This window comes from Rhinatrema bivittatum, chromosome 3 (assembly GCF_901001135.1).
Source record: "Rhinatrema bivittatum chromosome 3, aRhiBiv1.1, whole genome shotgun sequence".
Lineage (NCBI taxonomy): Eukaryota > Metazoa > Chordata > Amphibia > Gymnophiona > Rhinatrematidae > Rhinatrema > Rhinatrema bivittatum.
In genome coordinates this window covers 161,383,150-161,399,277 of record NC_042617.1, presented here as the reverse complement: position 1 = coordinate 161,399,277, position 16,128 = coordinate 161,383,150, and the positions used below count along the sequence as shown (strand labels likewise).

Sequence of the window (16,128 nt, the reverse complement as noted above, 5' to 3'; positions counted from 1 at the left end):
TTTGGAAATAACAAAAGATTATCAGATTCTGTATACTCCAGAGAGATTATAGAGTAATGTGCTATTTTAGATCTTGGCGGTATCATGGCACCTAGTTTTTTTGAGGGGCGACAGGACAAAAGTCAAGCAGGTGGAAGAAAAAGGTGCTGCTACTTAGTACCGACACGTACAGCCTGACAAAACCCTGCTATTATCTAAAGGAAAATATGGTTTCCTAGCGTGTAGCCAGATGGACTCAGGACCAATGGGTATTGTGCTCTTCCGATAGCAGATGGGAGACGGAGTCAGATTTCAAAGCTGATGTCAGCCTACAATATACCCGTGCGGCATGCTTACCGGTAGCTCTTCAGTATTTCTCCGTCTCCCATAGCAGATGCGGTCACTATCCCAAATGAAAATAGTGTAACATTTACAAGAGAGAAGAAATTTTACCTTTAAGAAGAGAGCCCCACTTCTCCTGCGGTGAAACCTAACGGTCCCTCCCCCTGTCGAGACTTTCCTGATGTCAATTCGATATCCCTCAGAGGTGAGCCTTAGTCCGCCAGCCAATTCCCGGCGTGGATGGTGAAAGGCAGCAGGTGCAGATTCGAGCGCGGCGGTGAAGGTATTTCCCTTCCTCCCCCGCAGCTGGAGACTGCCCAGCACGTGACCGGTAAGCGCCGAGACCAGGTAAGGTAGAAACCTTTTCTTCTAAGTCTCCGGCCTCCAAGGCTCGAACAGCCGTACCGACCTTCCTCAGACGGGTCATCTGCGCCACCTTCCCCCCTCGTCTTCGGTACACGCGGAGCAGGCCAGAGACCCGAGGCGCCTAACTTGTGCGCGTCCGTAGGGATGCGCACACACCTGGGTTATGCGCACAGCGGCGCGCACAACAAGGCCACACGCACAACTTCGCGCATAACTGTGCCATGCACACAAAATCCACCGCCTGCATGCATAACTTGTGCGTACATACTGCGCGTAACTTCTGCGCTTCCAGTGCGCACAACTAAGAGCATCCACGCACATAACTCTCGCATGGACGAGTTTTTAAGCTCTACACGCACACAAACAATGGCATCACCATCCAAGAAGGCCAAGGGGGACCCTTCCTTTGCCCAGCCTGCCACTTGAGAGCTGTGCAGCCTGAATTAGAATCCCTTCTTTGCAGGCAGTGCGAACAGAACCAGGGAGAGCCCAATCAAGATCTCCCACAGCCAGGAGCGGGATCCGGAACCACTGATGATGGCACCCCGTACCTAACTGTGCAACTGGGCGCCCCCCACAGGAAAGTTCCTTCGGGGCTTCCACTACAATCCCTCCTGGCATTAGCATGGACCCAGGAACCTTCTCCTGGGTGGAATTTTTCAAATGGCTGCAAACCTTTGTCCAGGCGCAACCTGCCCCGGCTGTCCACTTGCCTCAAACTGCAGGAAGCACAAGCCCTTCCCAGCACCTCCTGAGGCTCTCGAGAAATGCCTCTCCTATCCAAGATCATACTGGATGGGTAGCCAGACACCTTAGAGGAGGAAACAGACTCCCTGGAAGAAGGGGAAATTCCCCTAGGGATGGAGCCATACCGGACCATGCTCCGATTCTTCCACAAAGACAAATTACCAGCCCTCGTGTCCCAAACTATGAAGACATTGGGTCTCCAAGGCACGGGACCCTACATTGGAACCTAAAAAGAATCTGTTACGGTTTGGCCCTTGAGAGGACTAACCTAAAGAAGCGCGGCTACTCAAAAGCTGTGATTGACACCCTAATCTGAGCACGCAAGTTCTCCACATCTGTCTTACATACGGATCTGGAGAGTATTTGAAGCCTGGTGTGAAGACCGCGCCCTCCTTCCAAGGACAGCCAAGCACGTAAACCCTGGTACACGCACAACTGCTGGGCCTCTTCAAAGGGTGCGGGCCAGGAGTGTGGTCTGGGTGGGGACGGGCCAAGACAGTGCCATGGATCGCTGTCCCGAAGACCGGCTGCTGGCGCGCGCAACTTGCTTCAGCCTGGGGACCTGAAGTAAGTTGTAAAACAAAGGAAAAAAAAAAAAGGTAGGGTTTAGGGGGTGGAGAAGAGAGGGGAAGAAGGAGAGAATTTAGGTAGGGCAGTACCCTCCCAGTCTGCTTCTTAATTGGAGCGGACCGGGAGGAAACTGGGGAAGACCTGAATGTGTCCATATATGGAATGTATTTCGTTGAGACAGCATGGTATGAGTACAGATGATATGAGTGGCCAGATGGTTTGGGATTATCTTGACGTGTTCTGAAAGGTGCATAGTAAACTGTAGGGTTGGCATGAAAAGCGCAACTGTTGCATTTTGCCTTGAATAAAAAGCTCTGAACAGGCTTCAGTGACCTCTCAATAGATCAACAAAACTTCTTCTAGTAGATCAATGTAAGGATATTGGCAAATGTACCTTTTCTTTTTTTTTAATGCACTTGTAAATGATATTAAGTAATATATGTACGGAATAGACATTGGTTTTAAATGTACCCCACAGCACCTCCTTACAAGTCCCTTGTACCAGTGCTGATCTCAGTTTCTCTTATATTGGAAGTTTGCGTTTTTGCTTCCTGTATGTTGGCCTGAGTAGCAGACATTGCTCTCACATGGTGTTTGTTGTATTTCTGCTACAGTATTTTTGAAACATAATGGTCATATGGCCAAATCAGTTTATGGTCACTGTATTAGCCACCTGGTTGCTGACTTTCTGCCACATCGACATAGATGTTGATTTGCTTGTAATGTAGTTATTGCTTTGTTGGTTTGTTAAACCTTGATAGTGGGCAGGTTTTGTAAAAGAAATTTACCACTGTTTTCAGGCACAAAATGAGACACTTGAAAATGGAATTTGGGGAATAATATATAATTTTGATTATGATATTTTTCTTTTCAGTTAAAAACATCGAATACAGCTGTTCTGAGTTTGCTGGTTCTGGACGGTGACTCTATCTATAGTTTGGCTATCAATCCCGTCTTTCTGCTGCTGGCCAGGAAAATCCTTGTAGATCTGAGGCATAAGCTGTCAGTTTTTCAGGTAAGAAACCAGTTCATAAAAGCTATTAACTATATGGGGAAATCTTAAGAGGATAGCCAGTGTTATCCTTAGTGTAACAGCATAGAGACCAAAACTACCCAGTGTTATTGGGAAAACTTCTGTTTCATAGGGGAAGGGCCTGGATATAAAACAGTAAATTACTGGAACAGGCCTTTACAGGTGAAGATAAATCCATTATTAGGAGGGTTTGGAAGCCCTAGCTTGTAGGCTAAGAAAGAGCGAGGGGCTGCTGGATGGTTACAAGCAGAGCTCTGCAAAAGACCTTGAGACCCTGGAGCAAGATAAAGTTTTCCTGTTTTACCTGTATATGACTAGCTGAGAAGCAATCACATATTTTATTGCTGTTTTGCTGTCAAGAAACCAAACTTTAGTTCCTGTTTTGCTGATGAAAGGTGCAACTATAAAGGTTAAGAGTTTAAAACTGGTGTTTTCATTGTTTAAAATATCATCTTGGAAGCCCAGTCCAGATGTATTCCATGCCGGTGTGGATAAAATGTGAGGTGTGAAGTTATTTTAGCCAAACAAACTTATTTCAAAAAATTGAAAAAAGGATCCATGTGAAGAAAATAGGAAAAAGCCTAAACATTGGCAAGTTAAAGGTAAAACATTAATGAAGTAGACTAAATGAGAATTGGAAAAGAAGCTGGCAGTACAGGCAAAATCTCATAATAAAAACTTCTTAAAATATATCTGAAGCAGGAAACCTGTGAGGGAGTTGGCTGGACATTTAGATAATCTAAGGTTAAAGGTGTTAGGGAAGAAAAGACCATTGTGGAAAGACTAAATTAATTATTTGCTTCATTGTTTGTTTACTGTAGAGAATGTTGGGGGTAAATGTAACATCAGGACTTGCTAGAGACACAAAGTTCCTGGATGTAATAAATGATTGCTTCATGGAGCAATTGGTTCAGGAACCAACAAGAGAGGGAGCTATTTTAGATTTAATTCTTAATGGAATGCAGGATTTGGTAAGAGAGGTAACGGTGGTGGGGCTGCTTGGCAATAGTGATCATAACATAATCAAATTTAAACTAATAACTGGAAGGGGGACAATAAGTAAATCTACAGCCTTAAAACTAAATTTTCAAAAGGGAAACTTTGATAAAATGAGGAAAATAGTTAGAAAAAAACTGAAAAGTGCAGCTGCAAAGGTTAAAAGTATTCAATAGGCATGGACATTGTTTAAAAATACAATCCTAGATGCACAGTCCAGATTGACAAACTAAAGAGTAGCAAATCACCTGGACTGAAGGGTATGCACTTAGGGTACTAAAGGAACTAAAAAATGAAATTTCTGATCTATTAGTTAAAATTTGTAACCTATCATTAAAATCATCCATTGTACCTGAAGATTGGAGGGTGGCCAATGTAACCCCAATATTTAAAAAGGGCTCCAGGGGCGATCCGGGTAACTATAGACCAGTGAGTCTGACTTCAGTGCCGGGAAAAATAGTGGAAACTATTATCAAGATCAAAATCGTAGAGCATATAGAAAGACATGGTTTGGAACACAGTCAACATGGATTTACCCAAGGGAAGTCTTGCCTAACAAATCTTCATTTTTTTGAAGGGGTTAATAAACATGTGAATAAAGGTGCACCGGTAGATGTAGTGTATTTGGATTTTCAGAAGGCTTTTGACAAAGCCCCTTATGAGGCTTCTAAGAAAACTAAAAAGTCATATGATAGGAGGTGATGTCCTTTCGTGGATTACAAACTGGTTAAAAGACAGAGAGTAGGATTAAATGGTCAATTTTCTCAGTGGAAAAGGGTAAACAGTGGAGTGCCTCAGGGATCTGTACTTGGACCAGTGCTTTTCAATATATTTATAAATGATCTGGAAAGGAATACGATGAGTGAGGTTATCAAATTTGTGGACGATACAAAATTATTCAGAGTAGTTAAATCACAAGCAGATTGTGATACATTACAGGAGGACCTTGCAAGACTGGAAGATTGGGCATCCAAATGGCAGATGAAATTTAATGCGGACGAGTGCAAGGTGTTGCACATAGGGAAAAATAACCCTTGCTGTAGTTACACGATGTTAGGTTCCATATTAGGAACTACAACCCAGGAAAAAGATCTAGGCATCATAGTGGTTAATACTTTAAAATCGTCGGCTGAGTGTGCTGCAGCAGTCAAAAAAAAGCAAACAGAATGTTACGAATTATTAGGAAGGGAATGGTTAATAAAACAGAAAATGTCATAATGCCTCTATCGCTCCATGGTGAGACCGCACCTTGAATACTGTGTACAATTCTGGTCGCCGCATCTCAAAAAAGATATAGTTGCGATGGGGAAGGTACAGAGAAGGGCAACCAAAATGATAAAGGGGATGGAACAGCTCCCCTATAAGGAAAGGCTAAAGAGGTTAGGGCTGTTCAGCTTGGAGAAGAGTCAGCTGAGGGGGGATATGATAGAGGTCTTTAAGATCATGAGAGGTCTTGAACGAGTAGATGTGAATCAGTTATTTACACTTTCAGATAATAGAAGGACTAGGGGACGCTCCATGAAGTTAGCAAGTAGCACATTTAAGACTAATCTGAGAACATTTTTTCACTCAACACACAATTAAGCTCTGGAATTTGTTGCCAGAGGATGTGGTTAGTGCAGTTAGTATAGCTGGGTTCAAAAAAGGTTTGGATAAGTTCTTGGAGGAGAAGTCCATTAACTGGTATTAATCAAGTTTACTTAGGGAGTAGCCACTGCTATTAATTGCATCAGTAGCATGTGATCTTCTTGGTGTTTGGGTAATTGCCAGGTTTTTGTGATCTGGTTTGGCCTCTGTTGGAAACAGGATGCTGGGCTTGATGGACCCTTGGTCTGACCCAGCATGGCAATTTCTTCTGTTCTTATACATGTGTTGGAAACTGTATTCCATGGTGATGATTCAGAAGAAGCTGGAAGATGTAATAAGGCAGATTGACAATCTAAACACTAGAAAATTGCCCAGGCCATATGATATATACCTTAGAGTTCTGAAATAACTCAAAATGAAATTGTAGATCTATTACTAGTAATTTGAATTCTATCATTCAATTTGTCCATTGTACTCAGAGATTGGAGAGTGGCCAATGTAACCACGATCTTAAAGGATTTAGGGGTGATCAATAAACTATAGACTGATGGTCTGACTACAGTACTAAGAAAAATCATGGAAACTGTTCCAAAGAGCAGTCACAAAACATATAGATAGTCATGGTTTAATGGAACACAGCTAGTATGGATTTACACAAGGGAAATCATTGCCTCAGCATTCTGCTATATTTTTTGAAGGGTTTAATAAATATGTAAATAATAGTGAACAAGTGGATGTAGTTTTATTATTTTTATACAGTTTATCAACAAATCTAAATGGTGTACATATTACATACATAATATCAATTATAAAACAAATATTCATAACACATTTACCCTAACTTCCTTTTGCATATTGAAAACAAATCAAAAATCTTTAAACAAACTTTTTTTTCTCTACTCTTTTTTTTTTCTTCTGTTCCCATAACCATAGTGTAATTGGATTTTCAGAAGGCGTTTGTCAAAGTGGCACATGAGACTCCTGATAAAATGTAAAAGTCATGGGATAGAATGCAATATCCTATTGTGGGCTCCAAATTAGGAAATGGAGAGTAGGACTAAATGGTCAGTTTTCTCAATAGAGAAGAGTAAATAGTAGAGGGCCTCAGGGATCTGTGCTCAGACTGGTGCTTTTTAACATATTTATAAATGATCTGGAAAGGGAAGCAACAAGCGAGGTGATCGAATTTGCAGACAAAATTATTCTGAGTTGTTAAATCCCAAACAAGTTATGAGAAATTGCAGGAGGACTTGCAAGACTGGGCATCCAAATGAAATTTAATGTGGACGAGTGCAAAGTAATGCATTTGTAGAAAAGTAACCCACACTGTAGTTACATGATAAGTTTCATTTTAGGGGTTACCACCCAGGAAAAGATCTGGGCATCATAGTGAACAATACTTTGAAATTCTCTGCTCAGTGTACAGCAGCCGTCAAAAAGCGAACAATGTTAGAAATTATTAGGAAAGGACTGGAGATAAAGTGGAGAATGTCAAATTGCTTCTGTATCACTCCATGATGAGGCCACACTTGGAGTACTGTGTATTGTTCTGGTTGCTGCATATAAAAAAAGATATATATAGTTGCATTGGAAAAAGTAAAGAGAAGGGTGAGCAAAATGATAAAGGGAATGGAATGGCTTTTCTATGAAGAAATGCAGAAGAGTTTAGGACTGTTCAGCTTGGAGAAGAGATGATTGAGGGGGGGATATGATAGAGGTCTATAAAATCATGAGTGAAATAGAATGGGTAAACTTAAATCTGTTATTTACTCAAAAAAATAGAAAAACTAGGGGATAATCTATGAAATTAGGATTTAGCACATTCCAAACATAACAGAGAAAATTCTTTCACTCAATGCACAATTAAGCTCTGGAATTCATTGCTGGAGGATATGGTTAAGACAGTATAGCTGGGTTTAAAAAAAAATTCCTGGAGGAGAAGTCCAAAAATTGTTAAGAAAATAGACTTAGGGAATAGCCACTATTTATCTGATAGCAGCATAGGATCTATTTACTGTTTTGGATCTTTCCAGGTACTTGTGACCTGGCTTGGAAATAGGGTACCAGTCTTGATGAACTCCTTGGTCTTACCCACTATGGTAATTCTTATGTTCTTATATAATTGGTACAGGCCAGCCTGGTGTCTTAGTGTTAGTGCTGTGCATTGGCATGTGGAAGACATGGGTTCAGTTCCTGGATCGGATCTTCTCCCCGGATCATCTGGGGCTGAGTATTCTGCAGAGCAACATTCTCATCCTTTGTGGGGAAGGAGTCCTAGCTGCCATGCAATAGGGCTCTACTTGGCTGGATTTAGCTCATGATTTTAGAAGGAGCCCTGGTGTATGGCCCTTGACTAATGACCATTTTTGTGATGAGTAAGCTGCATCAGTTGGGGGGGCGGGGGGCGGTATGAAATAGGAGAAAAAATCCTTGGTTAGTTGTGAGTGAAGACTGATGGTGCTGGATCCCAGCTATGACTGAGCTGGAAACCCTAAAAGGAACTAAAGACTGCTGGGCTAGGTGGGAAGGTAAAAAAAAAAAAAAAAAAGCTAGAAAATAAGAAAGGCTTTGAGATGTTTAGAGAAACCCTTAGTTCTCTTATGGAAAAGAAATCCAAGCATAAAAGGAAAGCTAAAGTTTAAAGTTCTATTTTCTGTGTGTATTAAGGAAAATAGAAGTTAAAATGTCGTTTGTTTTTTTTTTGTGAATGAGTCTGTTACAATCAAATTTTTGCTGTGGAGATACGAAAAATGTGTTTCCTGCTGTAGAATTCAGCAATGTTTTGATTTTCCTGCTCACCGCAGTCACATACCGTAGTCTGCAAATGTGGACTATTACTCAATTAGAAGGTTAGGAGGGAATCTTTTTTTGGTGAGTCAGTTGGATTAACATCAGTGAGCAAATAGTTCATTCTGACCTTTGTAATTGATTACCTTTGTCTTATAGCAGGTCATTTGCCAAACACATTAAAAATAAAGTCCCTTAAATATTTTTCGGTATTTTATAGCGAGTTAATCTTCCACACTCAACTTTATTTATTTTATTTAAAATCTTTTATATACCGACATCCGTTTGCACATTGCATCGGTTTACAAGTAACTTAATAACTTTTAGGCGAAGCCTTTACATTGAACGGTAACTGTGAGATTAAGGAACTATAAAACAACTAAATAAACATGGCTATAATTTACAATGTTAAACAGTTTAACAAAAGATGCAGAAAGCAATCCAGCAAAGAGATAGGGCTATCCAATTTTTGCACCTAGTACTATGTATATAATTATCTACTTTTTGCTGAGAGGTTGTATGTGTGAACCTGGTGCAGGGGGCTTCTAGGTTTGAGAGAATGAAGCTGATCTCTGAAAGTTTGAGTGGTTGACCTATAGAAGATGAGGCAGCTCAAGGTGACCTCCAAGGATATTGTAAAGCACTCATACCTCCAGCTTAGTAGGCTTTGTGCTGCTTGGAAGTAGCTAGGAAGATATCACTTTGGTGCAGCAGGAAATGATCCTGTAGCTAGCACCTGCATACTAGGTGATGCATTATCCTCTTGCACCGAGGATGTGTTTCCAGTGGCATGTCCCTAGGAGGGAGATTATAGGACTGCTGTTGAAATTGGCAATTTGATTAATTAGAATTTAGCTGGCTGGTGGGTGTGAAGCTTGCTTGATAACTTGTTTATCTGGTGTGAAAGTAGCAGAAAGCATGCGCTACCTAGATAGGATTTTAGGGACGAGTCACCTGTCGAGGTACATGAGGGTACCAACAACATAGGTAGGTTGGTGAAAGGTTCTGGATGCCAAATCTAGGATTTTAGGTAGACAGTTGAAATATGAACCTCCAAGACTGCATTCTCAAAAATGATCCCCCATTCCACCCACACTGCAAATGCAGGTTGATTTCAGGAGTCTCAATGGACAGATGACAGTGGAGCAGGGAGGAAGGATTTACATTTGTTAGGAACTGGTGAATATTTGGGAAAGGGGAGCAATTCAAAGAGGATGGGGCTCCACCTTAACCAGGGTGGAACCCAGATGGTGCTAATCTTTAAAAAGGAGAGAGAGAGAGCAGCTTTTAAACTAAATCATAGTAGAAAGCCAACTTTTGCTCAGGAGCACATGGTTTGAAGAGATATCTTCTATTGACACTAACATAACCAGGAAGTTACTGTTCCTCTAGTGACATTCTGATATGGAGAATTTCAGGTTACTTAGATCAACTGCTAATCAGGTCATAAATAAAGTTAACAATAAAACACCTAGTTGTCTGCTTGGGCAACTCACTTCATCCTCCATTGCCACAGGTATAAACTTAAATTGTGAGCCCTCTGGGAGCAAAGAAATAACTGCAGTATCTGAATGTAATCCTCTCTGAAGTACTTGAAAAAGTGGAATATAAATTAAAAAAAAGCCCGAAGTCTAAAAACTAAAAACGAAGATCATTTTCATCCGGTTTGACCAGTCCATGCACATGGGTTATGCCTCCCAAACAGCAGATGGAGAAAGATATTAACAGACTTGCTGATGTCACCCTGTATAGGCTCCTGTACTGGTAAGTGCCAGTATTCTCTGTCTTCAGCAGATGGTAGGCAAGCATATTATCAAAATTTCCACAATCTGGGCACTCCGTGGAGCCCTACCAGACTCCCCAGGCCATAAAGTAAAGATGCCTAATAACTCTGGTGTAATTATTTTATTTACTTGCATGTAAGGAGATAGCACAATTACACGTGCTGAAATTTCAGAAATTACTGAACCTTTTATCATTTTAGATCATTCATTAATAATCACTACTACTAAATTAGCATTCAGCTGGTAATCGGATCGTTGAATTTCTGGATGATCTTGTGTACAACTGCAGATGTCAAAAAAACTATTCAAAACAGCAGCAGATTGTGAGGATCTGAAGAAAGACTTTTCCAGTCTGGGGAACTGGGCATCTAAGTGGCAGATGAAATTTAACATGGACAAGTGCAACGTGTGATGCACATATGGAAAAATTATCCTAATTCTGGGTACATAAGTGCTGGGTTATGTATTAGGAGTAACCATCCAAGAAATGGACTTTACACTCATTGTGAACAAAATACTGAAATTCTTTGCTCAGAATGCAGCGATGGTCAGAAAACAAAATAGAATGTTAAAAATAATTTGGAAATAAATGGAAAACTGATAATATAATGCCCCTGCATCAGATCATGGTGCGACCATACGTGGCGTATTGTGTGCAATTCTGGTCTCCCCATCTTAAAAAAGGTAACACGGAACTAGAAAAGGTACAGAGGAGGGCAGCAAAAATGGTAAAGGGGATGGAACTGCTAAATTACAAAGACTGGCGCAGGGTTGGTGCTTTTCAGTTTGAAGAAGAGGCAACTGAGGGAGATATGATAGGGGTTTATAAAATCATCACAGGTAAATAGAACAGGTAAATAGAAGATGATTATTTACTCTTTCAGATTGTACTAATATTGGGGGATATAAAGCAAAAGGGGGAAAATTATTTTTCACTCAAAGCACAATCAACACAAATCCTATACTTGTATATATTTGTCTAACTTTAAAAAATATACATCTGGAGATTTTACTTGTGTAATTCCCATGCATTTATCCCCTGTAAGTATGTTTTTATGCATGTAAGTTGGGAAATTTTCTAATGTGTGCGGCAATGAAATTACCAGTTTTACCAATTAGCCTACCAGTTCACCCATCTGCAGGTCATCAAGACCCTCCTGAATCTTCAGCCCGAATGCGACCTCCATTTCACCTAGACTCTTTCTCCTAGACTCTCCACCCAGTCATCATTTCACTTTTTAGATGTTACCACTTACTATAGAAACAGTCAGGTGTAAATATACGTGAGTAAGCTGCCAAATTTACATGCGCAAATTACTTATAAGATAGCCTCTTATGTAAATGTTGGCCTGCCCCGGAATGCCCCTTTTACATGCGTATATTTACTCATACCCTCCTTATGTGTGTATTTTGAAGTTTATATTACATGCATATCTGCTGATTTTTTTTTTTTACATGTGCAACTTTTGAAAATGTATCTTTAAGTGTGTTAAGGCAAAGCCTTATCTTTTTCCACTACCGTACCTAGAACCACTGGCGATCAAGCTTTGCATGTTACCCAGGTACCAAGGTATTCGAATTGGCCGCCAACAGGTTAAATTGGGTTTATATACAGATGATATGATGCTATTTGTATGGAACCCAGGAGAGACTTTGGAAGATATTATGCAGTCCATAGACCACTTTGGCTCCTTTGCGGGCCTCCTCGTCTTAATCTGGACAAATCTGAGGTTTTACCGCTGGACACTGCTCTGCCACAGCGCTGGGTCGGTTCGTTCCCGCTAAGCTGGGCGAGTGTATCTATAAAATATCTGGGGAAACACCTTGATGCGCAGAATAAGAAAGTGTATGAGGCTAACTTCCTTCCAATCCCGGAGAAAACTAAATTTCAGTTGGACCGGTGGCATGATCTTCCATTGTGTCTCCTGGATAGGCGTGCTGTTGTTAATATAGAAATTTGAGTAAAATTGCCATTTTATCTTCAAATGTTGCCTTTGAGGGTAAGAGAAAAAGATCTACATAGCTTTAAATCTGATAGGGAGTTTCGATTGGGGGTGGGAAGCGTGCCCGTATTAAATATGACACTCTGCATCTGGACAAGGGACTGGGAGGCACTGCCTTACTGGATTTGTGCCTTTATAATGTTGCCTGCCTACTATGCCACATACAGGATTAGGCTTTGGGCGAGAAAAAATTTGACCCAGAGGAGCTGCTAGCGGAATGGACTGCGCCTCTTTCACCGCTTAACCTTCTACACATGCCGAGCCTCAAAGTTGACACTGATCTCTGGATGAAGGCGCACCGCAAGGCATGGAAGTGGTGGCGGAATTCTATTCATCGTAGCTGTCATGTTTCCCCCTTTTTATCTCTGGGAAACAGCAACTTTCTTCTGGGCCAAGGAGGGAGTGTTTTTAAACAGTGGGCCTCCAGGGGCTTTCGTTTGCTTCAGCAATGGGTGGATGAGGACAGTTCCACTATTTACTAGTTTCAACAGTTGCAAACACGGTGGGCGATCCCTTCAACACAGTTTTTGCCTATCTTCAAGCTCGCCATTATTGTTTCCAAATATGCAAAGGAGATTCGAGCCAACTAATATCTGATGATGAAGATTATTTCTACGATACCCCTCCGCATTTTAACAAAATCAAGGTGTAGATGTTTAAGCTGAAAGCCGCTCTACCCACCACCCATCTACCCCACTTGGCGTCTAAATGGCAGGAGGATCTGGGGGAGCCCATAACAGTGTACATTCTGAAAAGAGCCTTCTCAGGCATAGGGAGGCAACTGCCCTCTGCGGTGCTCCGGGAGACGCAGTTCAAGCTCCTACACCGCACATTTTTTTCAAGAGTAAGAGGAGCCTCCAAACATCTATGGCCTTCTGATCTATGTCTCAAATGTGGCACACAGGTAGGAAATCTTTGCCATGTGTTCTCTGGATGTACACAACTGGGATATTTCTGGTCAGAAGTCAAGGGATTGATGGAGAGAGTCCTAGGATGTGCGATTCCTTGGCCGGGGACATTGTTCTATCTACACTGTTGAAGGAAAAAGAAGCACTCCCCAGGGGGGGATTAAAATATGTCTGCATTGCCCTGGTACTGGTGAAAAAAAGTGTTATTGACATGGAATTCTGACCTGTCACCCACCCCACAAGCATGGAAGAGTTCAATGCAACAAACGGCACAAATGGAACTCTTGCGGAAAAACTCTATTTCCCACCCAAAAACTCGCATTGCTTTACGTTGTTACTTCGGTTGTGGGAACGTATGGTTCATTTTCTATAGGATATGCTGGTTTTGATCCTGCGGGTTTGGGCATCTGGGTGTGTGATGTATGAATGTGTATGCGAGTGTGTGTTGTGTTAGCTGGGAGCGCGAGGGAAAGGGGGGAAGGGAGGGAGTTCCAACAAAATTGTGAAAATTGGATCTTTGGGAAAACATTTAGTTGTCTGCTGTTATACTGACTATTTTGGCTGTATTGCAATCTATATGTCAGCTGGTTGGCTATATATTTTGCCCATGTTTGTTCTTCCTTTGATCCTAATAAAAGATATTAAAAAAAAAAAAAAAAGTTGGACTATCATTGTAAACAAATTATAATGGCAGGGAAGTTATGTGAAAGACATCTTGATATTTACCAGCTTGTAATTTTTCATTTGACAGGACATACTGTCATGTTTGTTTCAGAATAGTTCTCTAGTTAATAGGCATTGGAAAATATTTGTATAACTCTAGTTTGAAAAAGCTTTGTAGTCATTTCTGAGAATGAGAGCTGATAAGAGACTGGTAACAAGTCCACCATGTTCAGCCGTATAGAAGACTGAGGCAGGATACTATAATTGGATTACCTGTCCCTACAAGCATTTCCCTTGTGGTTGGTGCTGACAGCATTGTTAAGACATGAAAGCCATACTGTCTGAATAAAGAAATGTTACAAGATGAGGGATGCTGAAGAATCCTTTCGGAGCGAAAAGGACGTTGATGTGGAGGCAAATGCTTGGGTATTAAAAATAGTTGACTGACATGGTGGTCATCATGAAAGGAGACTTGCAAAGGGGAACAATAATGGATTTATCACCTTTATTCTGTTGTACTATTTGTTGTTTATACCGACATTCGATCGGAGATATCACACCGGTTTACATTCAGGTACTGTAGGTATTTCCCTATCCCCAGAGGGCTTACAATCAAAGTTTTGTACCTGGGGCAATGGAGGGTAAAGTGACTTGCCCAAGGTCACAAGGAGCAACAGCGGGACTCGAACCCTGGTCTCCTGGTTTGTAGCCCACTGCTCTAACCACTAGGCTATTCCTCAGAATTCAAGAAGCTGTTAGATCTTCATGTTTATAAGGTGAAGTAAATTTATTTTGTACAACAGTTTCCCCCAACTTGGACCAGGAGGCACATCTGACAAGTATGATTTCAGGATAGCCATAATGAGAGGTTTGTATACACTGTGTCTCCAATGTATGCAAATGTATCTCATACATATTCATTATATATATTCTGAAAAATAGACGTGTCCCGGGAGAGGTTTTAGAAACAATGTTATAGAAGATGTGACTGGTTGATGTGTGTGTGCTTTTGAGTAAAGATTTTTTTGTGTGTGTAATATTTCTGCAGTTCATATATGGATATGTGAGAGGGACTCAGAAATGCACATAATTTTGACCCGTATCAAAATTTTGATAGTTTCCCCAACCTTTCAAGCCCAGTACACACATATATTAACATAAGAACATAAGAAAATGCCATACTGGGTCAGACCAAGGGTCCATCAAGCCCAGCATCCTGTTTCCAACAGTGGCCAATCCAGGCCATAAGAACCTGGCAAGTACCCAAAAACTAAGTCTATTCCATGTTACCATTGCTAATGGCAGTGGCTATTCTCTAAGTGAACTTAATAGCAGGTAATGGACTTCTCCTCCAAGAACTTATCCAATCCTTTTTTAAACACAGCTGTACTAACTGCACTAACCACATTCGCTGGCAACAAATTCCAGAGTTTAATTGTGCGTTGAGTAAAAAAGAACTTTCTCCGATTAGTTTTAAATGTGCCCCATGCTAACTTCATGGAGTGCCCCCTAGTCTTTCTACTATCCGAAAGAGTAAATAACCGATTCACATCTACCCGTTCTAGACCTCTCATGATTTTAAACACCTCTATCATATCCCCCCTCAGTCGTCTCTTCTCCAAGCTGAAAAGTCCTAACCTCTTTAGTCTTTCCTCATAGGGGAGTTGTTCCATTCCCCTTATCATTTTGGTAGCCCTTCTCTGTACCTTCTCTGTACCTACGTGTGGCATACCAGCCTTCATGGGGCTGGCAATGTGGACATTCAGCGGGTTAAAGAAGCACTAAAAGCCCCATCAGTGCCTCTTCAAAATTTTAAAACAAAGGGAGAGAGGAGGGCGGACACACACATGAACCTGTCACAGAGGGCCAAGAAAAGAGAGAACTTGGCCTGATGCAGGCAGCTAGATCTGTTAGTTTTCTTGGCTGCTGCATGTGGCTGCCAGAGATTCTCCACAGCTACTGCTCCCAACACTTCTCGTGCACTCTCCTTATCTCACTGGGGATAAGACAGAGGCTGGAAGAAGCTCAGAATGGGGAAGGGATGGGGTGGTGCTATGTGCTGAACAAAGCTGCACCCCTGCATACTTCCCATTAATTAACATGCTCCAGGGTTCATGCTATAGTTAGGGAGAAGAGGTGCACACTTATTTATTTATTTAGCAACATTTTTATACCGGTATTAGTGGGTGCATCATATCTGTTTACATGTAACTGAGAGAAATTACAAAAAACAGGGAAGGGGAGAGGGGAGCAGTGGGAAAGGTAGAGGGCAAAGTACAAAGAGGCGAAAAAGGACAGGTAGATTAACTAGGAGAAAAACAGTAGTTTGCATGATGCACAAGTATAGCATGGAACAAAGTTTT

General features: G+C 41.4%; 1 protein-coding gene across 4 annotated transcripts in view; it reads left to right on the top strand.

The window, feature by feature from the left end:
- TTC27 (tetratricopeptide repeat domain 27) overlaps positions 1-16,128 on the top strand; it is a 521,976-nt gene that overhangs the window by 29,012 nt on the left and 476,836 nt on the right. For all 4 annotated transcript variants that reach the window (XM_029593895.1, XM_029593892.1, XM_029593893.1 and 1 more), the window contains exon 4: positions 2,879-3,019. In XM_029593895.1, coding sequence (XP_029449755.1) covers positions 2,879-3,019 — 141 coding nt within the window. The remainder of the gene's footprint in view (positions 1-2,878; positions 3,020-16,128) is intronic.